At 38.6% G+C, this 12,553-nt stretch overlaps 1 protein-coding gene across 1 annotated transcript in view; it reads right to left on the reverse strand.

Annotated features, from left to right (window-relative positions):
- stxbp6 (syntaxin binding protein 6 (amisyn)) overlaps nt 1–12,553 on the reverse strand; it is a 52,356-nt gene that overhangs the window by 5,628 nt on the left and 34,175 nt on the right. The window contains exons 3-4 of the mRNA XM_054614633.1: nt 6,242–6,372; nt 5,880–6,045 (exon numbers count right to left, since the gene is read on the reverse strand). Coding sequence (XP_054470608.1) covers nt 5,880–6,045; nt 6,242–6,372 — 297 coding nt within the window. The remainder of the gene's footprint in view (nt 1–5,879; nt 6,046–6,241; nt 6,373–12,553) is intronic.

The raw sequence follows: 12,553 nt of genomic DNA on the forward strand, positions 1-12,553 counted from the left end.
GTGGTATTACATTACATTACAGTCATTTAGCAGACGCTTTTATCCAAAGCGACTTACAATCAGTAGTATATTATGCTCTGATTGGAGAACTACCTTGCTCTCCACTACGCCACAGCCGCCCCCACTGGTATCAGTGTTTTCTGTGTTTACAGCGACTTGTGTTACTTTGGAAGTTTACTGATAATATTACATTATCAGTAAACTTCATTTTGATGCAGGAGTTTAAACATTTTTGCTGTTATGACACATGAATTGTAAATCCAGAGGAGGAGCTTTTTGTGATGATTTTTGTAAACTTGCATTGTTGATTAAGAATGAGCAATAGGGGCCAAGGCCGGTCCTATCCTCTCTAAACAATGCAAGAGGAATTTTGTTGTCATATCCCATGATATCTTATCAAACCAGGGTCTCTTTAACAATTGGACAAAAACATGACATTCCAGAAAATAGAAACTATGAGCAAAGACAAACATAAAATGAACGGGATATAACATTCAAAGTCAACCCCTCCTTTTCCAGTTCTGATGTAAATGGTAGATTACAGGCTGCGCTGCTGTGGCGCTGATGAAGATAAGCTGATGGTTATCATCAGGAACATGTCAGATACACTTTACAAGAAACTGACAGCCAAGTCACATTTACTCGCAAAGCATATGGGATGGATTAAATGGATGGGTAACTTCAAGTACAAACACACCTACACAAAACGATCCATTCAAACAATAGAGCACGTGTTACAATGCCTTTCATAAGTTCACTCTGGCAGTGTACATGATCCCATCATCACTGCTCTACGATAATACTGGGGAATAAAATGTGGGGGTGTTTTGAAGGGAGAGGGTGTCTTACAATGATTTCCTAAGTATTAGCGAGCACATACTTATCTGCACTTCAACAAGTACCATCAATAATTCTCATTATTTTCCTGATATTACCAGAGGGATTTTGTTATTCATCCAAAGAAACTCTTAAAGCGCACTGTTAAGGATTTCTGTAAATGATCCCAACTCTTCTCGTAGCTTCATCTACTAAGGACTCAGTAGTTGCAGTTATTTTCAACCTGGACCTTAAATTCCAAGTTTCTGCTATTCCTGGCAGATAAAAACATCTCACCACTTATTTTACTGTAGATGTATGTACTTCCAGGTATCAGAGAAGACATACAACATGATTCAATTGTACTGTTGACTGTACAGATACAAAATCACATCAATCCAATAAATGCACAAAAGTGTTAGGTTTATAAAATTTAGCCTTTTATACAGCCATCTTTTTAGCCATCTATACAGTGAATTACTTTAAAGAAGGAGAAAAACACATCAATTTATGGTTGATTTAAAATTAATAAATACACGATCATGTCAAATGTGGCTGTTTAAATGTGGTAAACATTGACTATGATATCAATAGTAATCATATATTATATATAACAGGAACATTTTCAACCTAAATCAACAAAATCCCCCTTTGCTTCCAGAGGTTAACACAAAGAAGAGGACGGGCAGCCATAAAAGTTAAAAAGGAAGAGCGCGAGGAATAGTATACTGTTCTGTATTATAATTGCAATTTAGTGATAAAATACCCAAATCCCACCTGTATTTACAATTTGCTAGTTTACATTGAAAACTAGAAATGCAAGGCTACTATGAATAAAGCAGAAGCTTGAAAGAACCAATGCTCCTTCTTGGCAATTTCAAATTGATTATCTGTACAATAAAATAATGATGCATAAAATGAGAAAAAGAAAACAATAAGGGGCTAATGTAATCAACATCACAGGGGCCTAAAGACACAGCTATGCAGCTCCTTCTGTAAGAAACCCCCCTGCTGCCGATTCATTAATGCAAATTTTGGCATTATCTGCAGCAGCATAATGAAACTGTAGCAGAGCTTCAACCAGGAAGGTGATTCTATTATAAATATACATTCATTTGTAAAGTTAGTGTTTTCTTTTCTCTTCTTGGACTTTATTTGATTTACTTTTAATGTACAAATGTATGTGTCCTACAGACACTTTTTTACTTTGGAGTGAGGCAGATGCGTAGCCCGAATGACTCCTTAAAACCTTTGGTTAACCACTCAGACCTGACATTTTTTTCATGAGGGGGAAAGGCTTGACCTTGCTCGCTCAGTCGGCCTTTAGCTTAGTCACCGTCATGCTGGTTAAAAAGCAAAGCACTAAGTGAGGACACCAATGGGGACAAACGTGGAATATTCTGTACTGAATGTACCAGGGAGCCACGCTGAGACTGACAGAAAAATAGCTACTAGGTATTCATGAACAGCCCATTCTCAGTGGCTTTAATCAGCAGATAAATGTCAGCGGCACACAATGCATTAAACGGCCATCATTTCCATCATAATCATGTCTCAGCTTAAATGTTAATGTGTGAAATTATATACAGAAGTTCAGAATATTGAGGAAACCATTAGGGAAGAAGCACTCTGTCATTATACTGCCCTCGTACGTCAAAATGTGATTTACCTCTGCAAAGCATTACTCAGTGACTCTGCACACAGTCAGACAGTGAGGGGCAAGGACAGTGGACACAACTCACATAACCTTTGGATGTAAACTTAAAATCCCTATCAGCATGTAGTCAACCCCAACAGTGGAAACTAAAACCAGGGAAATGTTGACCTTGTGCTCACTGGGAGCATACAGAGGCAAAGCTCTGCGTGCGTAAATGTTAACTACAGTATATCCTTAAAAATGACAACACAGTCCCTGAGAGCCAAGAGCAGAGCCCTCAGTTCAGAAGGCAGGGGAAGGCTTTGCTTAAACTATTTATAGATCCAAATTTGTGTAATGACCTAATTTAGTGTAGTCAGAACTTTTAAGTGCATTTTAACTGCTTTAGCTGTGCTTATCATTTTATTTTTTATTTGCTCACTGCAAGAAATGTGGTCTCTTACCAAACGTGATTTCTATTGGGACTCATCACTTGTTATTAAGCAATACACTTAGATTTCCATGATTCCTTTGGAGGAACTCACAAGTTTTTAGTAAGGAGTATAACTTTTTTAATTTTAGTAGTTTTGCATACTGTACTGTACTGCCTTACCTCGTCTTAGTAGATGATCGTGGTGTGCAACAATTTTTTTCCGCTTGCTGTTCAAATAGACCTTGCAACGGAAAATGACTGAATCTACAGCTTGGTCTTCTGTGATGAGAAAATATCAAACGTCAGCTTTGATGTTGAAAACAAGTTTTGAAATTAGTCAAGAGGAGTTACCGTTTTTGGATTATTAAATTGAGGGTATTGAGGGCTCCGTAGTAAATGTCATGCAAAAAACAAAACCGTGAAATTGGTTACTGTTTGATTAGTCATCCATAAATTAATTGTAAACCTTCCTAAGAATCATAATTCCCAAAGAGCATTTAGCTTAAACGACTGGAAGACATGTTTTCCTAAGGCTAAGTGTTTAAAATGATCCAATTTGCTCACAGATTTAAGAATCCGTTTAGAATCAAGTCATGAATACTTGGCAGTGAGATAGAAAAGCTCAGGTGGGAATAAAAGGGTATAACAGTGTGGGCAGCAGCCCAAGTCAGCCATGATAACAAGGCAATTAGCAGTTATTTATTTTTCTGGACCAATTACATACTACATCAAGGATCAGAAACATGCGCCTGTGCATCTATACGGCTCAGACAGAAGTCTAAAACTCTTTTTTGAATGGGTTTTTGGTTAGATAAGGTTTGCGGTTGACAAAAGATTTCAATGTTTGTTCTAGGGCATAAAATACGGCAGTAAATACCCCATCTGTAAACACTAGTCTCCTTTTAGCTGTGGGGGTTACATGAAGTCATTAGATGTTGGTTTAGTTTGTTCAACGTTAGCTATTAACTTGTCGACTGCTTTTACACTTCAATAGTCCATACATCATCATCGTGCAGCACCTCGAGTAGTAACATAATCAGCATGAGGAAACAGTTCAAGATTAAGCTCAATTAAAGACCAATGCTGGTGGCATCCATAAACTACTGATGACATTGTCCTGACATCCCTAGATCACACATGGGGAAGCTGACAACCATTATCAGGTTTAATCATATTTTGCTCCCTATCTTGAGTGGCAAGACAAATTTGTCCATCTAGGGTTCTTAACAATGGTGTCAGTAGTTCATGTACATAATCCTGTTTTTATACAATCAACCTTTTCTGGATGTTTCCATCCCAGAGGATTCTGCAGATAGAGTCTCCCACAGTTATGGTCCCACACCTGAGCAGCGTCATGATTTTTGTTTTGCACTGGTGTGAGACTTAAACTGGAGTGGACGGAGTTGGAAGCAGCTTGGCATTATTTCTGTTCCTCATGTCACAATGTGCGTGGTGAACTGTCCGCTTTTAAGTCTATCACACACAACATCCTCTACTCACTGAGAGCCAGGAGTTTATCATCAGATCATTGGCTAGATGGACCAACAGCATGCTGTCAATAGCTCCATCAAAAGCTGTTTTCTACAAATCACCAGGGTTGGCCCTCAAGAAAGAAGTGTATTTAAATAGGATATGTAGATTTTGTGGGTAAATTCATTCATATTAGAAACATTTACATCAGAGGCAGTGCCATGTGTCGTATAATCATTCACGAGAAGAATGCTACAGGGCTCTTAGTATAATTTCAGATCTACTGGAGGCGTGTGGTCGATTTGTAACATTTGCACTCCATAATCCATCCTACTCTAAAGAACCCTGTGTTCAGTGCTCTCAGGGACTGCACTACCTTCCCACCTACACATACAGAGACTATAATACGCACCAGGGTCAGTTTAAGTGAGTTAAATACGGACATTGTTTTTTCGAGTAGGAGGGAGGTCAACGTAACAGACTGTTAGAGAACGAGCAGCTTTATCATCAATGAGTAGATGGTGGGTTCCCACACACAGAGTAAGAAAAAAAAGTAACAAAAAAAATTTGGCAGTAAATTTTATCTCTCTGCATTGTACTGAACTGTGCTTTATTTGCATCATGAATAAAAGCTTTCACAGAGCACCTTCCCAATTACAACATTTTCTCTTCAAAAATATGTATCTGGTAATTGGTTCTTGTATATGTGGGGCAGATGGACACCCAGCCGTTTCCATAAATTATTCCATGAATAATACAACAGGTTGAATGGTGTTTAAAGATGAGGGTTGGGAGTAAACAGATCAATATCTGATTAAACCGCCCAGGAGGCTGCATTCCCTTCTGGGTTTACGCTGCTTAGAAATCCATCAACCAACACCAAAAACCTTAACCTCTTGTATAACAAACACACAATTTGCAACCAGGAAATGACCAATTATGCGGTTTATGATTCACATTTTTCATGTCTGAAACATTTGGGAATTTGTTGTGATCTGACTTGTTTGATCAGCCTGTCTTCACATATTAGTTGGGCATGAATTGAATATTCCTTTCAAGGAGGAACGTTAGCTTTTCTATTTACTGTTACAGCTCTTACTGTGATATTTAATGTTATTTTGAAAGGTGTATACCAATTGAAAATAATGAGTCTCGTTAAAAAATATGATGTTGAAAAAGTTTAAACATCACATAAATTAGGGGGGCATTATTTCATAGTTTTGTATTGGGTGTTTTACGTGCTTTAAACCAGTTGTTCTGTTTAGGATGCTTTGAGTCACATATGATGCATTTCGTTGGCCATCCTTATTGACCTCACTTGAGCAGAACACCCAACAGGTGCTGTGTACGAGGAATAAGCATGCATTTTCATACACACCAGCTGCTGGTTGTCATTATGCATAATCAGATTCAAACTGGCTTAGAGCACAGTACGACAGCAGCAACTCTGGCATAGCAGAGGCAATGTGTTCTGAACAGTAATATTAACCAGGACAGTTAGCTGTGTTATTTTAATGCTCTTACCCCCCAGCAGTTTGGACTGGCAGTTGACAAACTCTGGTTTCCTTGCTGCACTGTAGCGTTGGCAGGTGTGGTGAAGAATCTGGATGAAGGTGCACTTCTCTCCTGCTGAACCAGCAGTCCACTGGTCAAAAGCATTCTCGAACATTAGGTCAAACTCTGGACAGTCCTTGGAAGGAATAACAGTGAGAGAAGGACATGAGTGGGAGGGAGTGTGTGAGGTAACGGAAAATAAACATCTAAACTATCAGGGAGAAAAATGGTTAAAGGCGGTTAAAACTAGTTATTTTGTATTTGTACTCATGTTAATGCAGAAAAATCATTGGATCAAAACCAATGGTTGAAGCGGATGGGGAATTACATACTTTGTTGGGGTCAATGCCGTTGACCTGTCTTAGCTGGTCGATTGTCCACTGTGACCTTTTTATGAAGGCAGACGATCCTTGGAACTGCTTCACTTTAGTGATGGATACATGGGAGGGTTTCTTATTTGTCACTGAGGGAACAAAAACAATAAAACACACCAGATAAGATTTAACAGCAACATAAAATTCCAGAATATGAGTTTCTGTGTAACTTGTAGCCTCGATGTTTATTATGTAGTTGGAAAAATTCGGATTAGGGTGAATGGACAATTCAGGTCACAAGATGAGGGATATTCTAGTCAAGCAAAAGCACAAGCTTCCTTCTGTGGGCGGCAGAAACAAAGGCATCCTTTAACAATAGACATTTCACTTTTGGAGCCAATAGCAACAGAGACCATGATAACATTTCCTATGAGAAGACACAGCCTAACCATGAACAGACAAACCCTGTAAACATGGGTTTGGCTTTTATATTTATCGGGCCAAATTGTGTGCGATAAACATGTGTACAAAACATTACTGCACTATCCTGTCCAATGACATAGTTTTGTCCTTAGCCATCATCTGAGCATTGCAGTACTTTCAGTTTTATTCCCATTGATATCTGTGTTTGACTCTTCCCATACAGAGATTACAATGTTTACAGATCATCGAAGCTCACAGTTCTATAGTGTGGCTGGATACTGAAAACCTTTTTTACATGGTCCTGTGCTGCTTTTTTAACCTCGCCAGCAAACCTCTGCTTCCTCTTTCCCACATTTCCCATTGTGTCATCTCAGAAACAGGGAAGCGTCCGGGTCATTTTCACTGCTATGGCTCTTCCCTCTGCTTCTCATCTCTCTAAACAAAACAAAAGCATCCCCGCTGTTGCATTTTCTTTTTTTTTTTTTTTTTTGAAAGAGCTACCACACCTCATTTCTCTAGAAATTATTTTGAAAATATAGGTAGGGCTGAATGTTACATCAGGTGATACATTCAGTAAAACAATTCCCCTGAGAGGAGGGATGTTTTGATGTGTTTTGTGTATCCATTTAGACAGCTGCTGTTAATACTTGAGGAGCCGGCCTGAGGTTGCAGGGTGTAACAGACAGACACAGGCAGACAGATACAACACAGGCTGGCAGTCATTTCTCTATAATCTTTTCTTGAGAATATATTATTACTCAAACAGACCGGCAGAACCATGACAAACAGATGAAGTGAGTGATCAGATTTGTCTTGGGTCACACAGAGGGCTAATAGAAGCTCTAAAAACCAGAAAATTCCATGAAGGGTATGACAGCTGCATGTAATGAACCAGTGTGTTGAAAAGTGGGAGTCTAGAAACTAAGGTCAACCAATTCTCAGCGAGAATAATTAGTATCTGAGCTACATATGTGGCGGATATACTCAGCACAGAAACACTTCTTGCCCCAAACTGATTAAGTTAAAATAAGATTTTATTAGGATCACTTGATGAGTGCAGGACTGGTAGCTGGGAGATAAAGGACTACTATAGCATGAGTTCAACTAGTAACCATCTTTCTCCGGCCTCCATCTTATTTTACACTGTACGGGGCTGGAACTAATGATTATTTACATCAGGAATTAATTTGATGATATCAATTCCTGATAAAAATACAATATTTCTAAATGAGTTGAAAATGTATAAAATGTCACAAAATACGTATAAAAGCCCATCACAAGTTACAAGAGCCCAAGTTCATGTCCTCAAATTGCTTGTTCCGTCTGATAAACTGTTAAAAAACATAAAGATTGTCTATTTATAGTTACACATGGGCGGTACCAATTGGGTAGGATGTACAGATCGGGTAGCGGGTGACTTGTGTTGTTGTTGTTGTGTAGCATTAATGTGCTGATATATGATGGCAATGTGATATTGGTTTAAAGCATAGACAGCCAGCATTTCAGGCTATATCTGAGGCATTTCTGATACTGATATCGGTATCAAAACTACTCCAATATCAAACAGACAAAAGCATGATATCATCAAATTTCAGTAGCTCCAACCGATGAATGTTTGGCTTTTTTTATAAAATAAATCACTGATCTATACCAACTGTTTCAGCAAAGTTCTAAGTAAAAAGTATGCTCTTCCTTCCATGCAAGCAGAACATGCCAAGCTGTGCACAAGCCTTTGCTATGTTTGTTAACAGCAAAATGTACTCTGACTCAAAGCAGAACGATCAGTCCCCATAGGGAAATGACACATCACGACTCACATACTGAAAATACAGTAATAGTAGTTTTACTCTAGCAGCCACTCATGTCAAGGCTCAATGGTTGTAAATGTTTGCGCCTACAGCATACCGTAAAACATAATAGATGAAAAAGAAAAAACAATGATGAGGTTTGAGAGGCTTTGACTGACACATTCCAGCATTAGCATATTCACTGTCATATCACAAGCTTTGTGGTGAGCCCGCTTTGTAAAACAATCACAGTGACTCCAGGATTAGAATAACAGCTAATAACACTGGAGAAATGGCATGAAAAATGAGAAACGCAAACTAAATTATCTGTAACTCATATGGGGAGGAAAATGTACAACATGTTCAGTCGCAATCTGGTAGTTTGCTGTCTCTTTTTCAATACAAATCTAACATTACACTGAGACCTGAGTGCTGAAATGCATCAGTGAAAGGGACCTGCATTCTCAAGGCCATGGATCTAAATCGTCAACACATCAGCACAGAGGTTGTAATCAAACTGCCAGACACCATTGTGCATCTCAAATCAATTTCATATTCAGTTGTTGACTCCCACTTGGTCTGGGCTGCTCCCCTGCATATGAAACTGAAAGTTAAAAGGAGTCGGCTTTATTGGAACAGCAATCAAGGAAAAGACCTTGAGAAAATGTATGCTCAAACCCTTCTACTGAAATGAAACCTCAAGTTTCTCTCATGATAAATTCATCCAGCAAGAGATATTATGAGTGTGGAGAAAAAATGAATTTAGAAATCTCAAGAAAAATAATGACAGACCACTGATGACAAAATCATAGAAGGGAGTAAGAGAATAGTTTCATGTCATTAGACATGCTGAAATTATACAATCAGTTAAGCTTCTTTTTGATATTATATTTTGTACAATTTGAACATGAATGGTTAATATGCTGACGGGTTGAGACTGAGATTAACGGGCCAAAGTTCACTCAGCTTGAACTCTTGTACAGAGTGAATATACTGATAAGGATCCCATTCCAGACCATGACCTGAAGTGGATCAAATATGAAACTGTAATGCAACACCCACCCCGAACTTGTTTCAGTTTTACAAAGCAAACATATAATCACAAACACACCCTGAACATAATGTTGAAGCATAATAAACTTTATGAGAATGATAAAACACTACTACATAATATATCTAAAAACAAGGGAAGCCCACAGCCATTGAGAGGCTGCCAAAGCCATTGTTTCCATGTGGGCTGTCAGAGAAAGGCCAAGGAAGGGGGTTCCTGTCCTGATCCTTTCTCATGCTCTGATGTTGACATGCTGTCACTTCCTCCTGTCGATCAGTCCCTTGTTGTGCTTGGCTATGTGGCCTGAAATAAAACTCGTACTGTACTAGTCATAGACTGCGGACATCACAGAGGAAACCCTCTCGGGGTCAGCTTTCCCTCAAGGATATATTATCACAGTTTGTAGTTAAGACAGAAATGTGAGCACCACGAGGAATTCTAGCAAAATCAGTAATGGCATAGGATCATGTGAGAAGTGTGCAAGTTGTCGATTATGAATGCATACAGCATTTATGGAAATGTTTAATATAGTACAGTACTATGGAAACAGATATTATCCAGTACAACCAATGCAATAGTGAGTGCGGAACAGCTAGGGGATTTATGCAGAAACATTGGAGCTTGCCAATGACACCATGAGAGCAAAAGAATATGAAGAAGGACCACCCTCATACGCATAACATTAATAACTTTCTTTCACTGATATAATACAACTTAATCCTCGTCTCAACACTGACGCTTATCAAAAATCTCCTTCCACAAGCCAGAAATATGATAAACATCAGCATTTCGGGCCATCCAAGAACAGACATGAACATCCAATACCACGGAATAACAAAAGATCAAATCAGATATGGAAGAGAACGTGTAACTGTTTGGTCAGGGAGGCATTGTGTTGCCCTTAGAAGGAAATGTTATTCCAGGACTCACCCAGCAAGAAAATGTGAAGTAACTCATGCACTAGATATTAGTGTGGAGGAGTGCACACTACACTAGAACACACACATACACACTGCACAGCTTATCTTCAAGCCAACATTAGCTGACATTTGAGAAATCATAGGATTGGATACAGGTTATCTATATGGTCAGTGCTGTAGTTTCACGACAAAAGAAAGCCTTTTAAGTCACTTTTGCTGATTCTTAAAACGTAAAATTTAAATATTCCTGAGTCACAACAAATGGCAAAAGAAATTCTGAAGACTTTACTGAACTTTGTATCTGCATCTATGTGATCACAGTCGCAGATTTTGGATTGTGTTGCTTAACAGGCTTGTGTGTTTATATTACATTACTGTTTACGGTTTGAAGATATCCTTATTAATCAAGCTTAAAAGTTGAAGGTATGTTTTTAATCATTCGACTCCCATCTGTCCTCCTTTAAAGAAGCATCTCACAGCATCTATCTCAAGCAGGTGGGCTAAGGATCTCTTGACAAATCCGACCCATCCTGAGTTAGCACTGAATTGGCTCTGCAGTGCACTGACTGTGAGGTTGCTATGGCAATCTAATTTGCATGTCACAAAAGACACCTGAGAAGATGAGGCTTGCACCTGGCCAGGTTCATACAGGGACAGCGAGTAAAGAGAGTTCACATGCAATTTGACTCTAGGTTGGATTACAATTAACAGGATTTCAAAGTAATTTGCATATCATTAAGACAGTAGTTTATGCTAATGGTAAAGTACTGCTGTTTGTTGGGCTTGGAAAAGGGCCAGAAAGGACTTCAAATGATAGATCATATGTGTAGCACATTTTGATTCTAAAAAGTTTAGGAAATATTAGATGAGTGATTCTAAATCATGATTTAGGAAAAGACTACGCAGAATGTGTTAATCATTGAAATAAAGTAGTAGTATTCAATAAGTCAAACTACACTGATGTAGAAGCAGAGTGGGGGTTTGAACAAGAAGTGTTTTGACCTCTTCAAACTACATGACATACTGCCTTCTTTATGAGCTCAACTCTTTAGAAATAAAAAACAACAACCTGAAAGTATATTCTGCTATATGGATGACATAATGGTTTAGTATCTTTGTAGCAAGGACACTAGGGTGCAAGGGAAATATTCAGACAGTTTTCCTTAAAGGTTGCATTTTGCTGCATGTTGCTGTATAAGACCTGCGGTCGAGACACTTTTCACCGTCTAGGTCTATGATTACAGGTCTATTTTAAAGTTGCCAACCCTCTGCTTGTACTGAAACACACTGTTATCTTCAGAAAGAAGCTGTCACTGGAATGAACCACAGCACTGGCTAGACTTGCAACAACACCCCCGGCACAAAGGCCTCTACAGTCTATTCATGGGCTCGAAAACACAGGGACTGCTGTGTACAAGTTTGACTCAGATAGGATGGTGCCCATGCAGTGGCAAGGCACCAATAGTAAAAAGGAGAGAATGCAGCATGGTGAATAATAGCTGTAGAACAGAGATCAGCTTTGTGCTCCTACAGCAGACACATACACAGCTAGCTGAACACAACACTAACAACGAAGCAGTGCAATTGTTTTTTTTTTTTACTATGAAACTTAGTGTAGTATGATCAAGTTCACATTAATCCTAAATGGCTAAAAACCTTTTTCCATAAAAAAGGATCTTTAATCAGCGAGCAGCAGACGGTAACCATCCAATTTTAATCATGATACAAATTGCCGTGATCCTTTAAATAACATGTTTCAAAAATTCATGATAGCAAAAAATAATCTTTTGAATATTTGGCAAATTAGGTTGTCCATCACAACTGGCTGTCAGCAGCCTCCTTGTAGTGTATTTGAACTTTGGAAGCCACTGCATTTTTTTATTTAGTGTCTAACAACCCCTAAAAATAACAATCATGCACCACTGCTAATAGTTGTAAAGCTTCACAGTGGGAATATCATGGGGTACTGCTAATGGCTGCTAAAATGGCTAAAAACACCAGGAGGCAACTGGGAATTGTTGTAGAAAAAGAAAATTAAATAAAACTGAATTTGCATGTTTGCCTTTTGATTCAACTAACAATGACTTGCATGGTATTTATATGATCTCATGTTTGCATCATTTTCAAACCATATGCTCAGAATATAACT

This window comes from Anoplopoma fimbria, chromosome 15 (assembly GCF_027596085.1).
Source record: "Anoplopoma fimbria isolate UVic2021 breed Golden Eagle Sablefish chromosome 15, Afim_UVic_2022, whole genome shotgun sequence".
NCBI lineage: Eukaryota > Metazoa > Chordata > Actinopteri > Perciformes > Anoplopomatidae > Anoplopoma > Anoplopoma fimbria.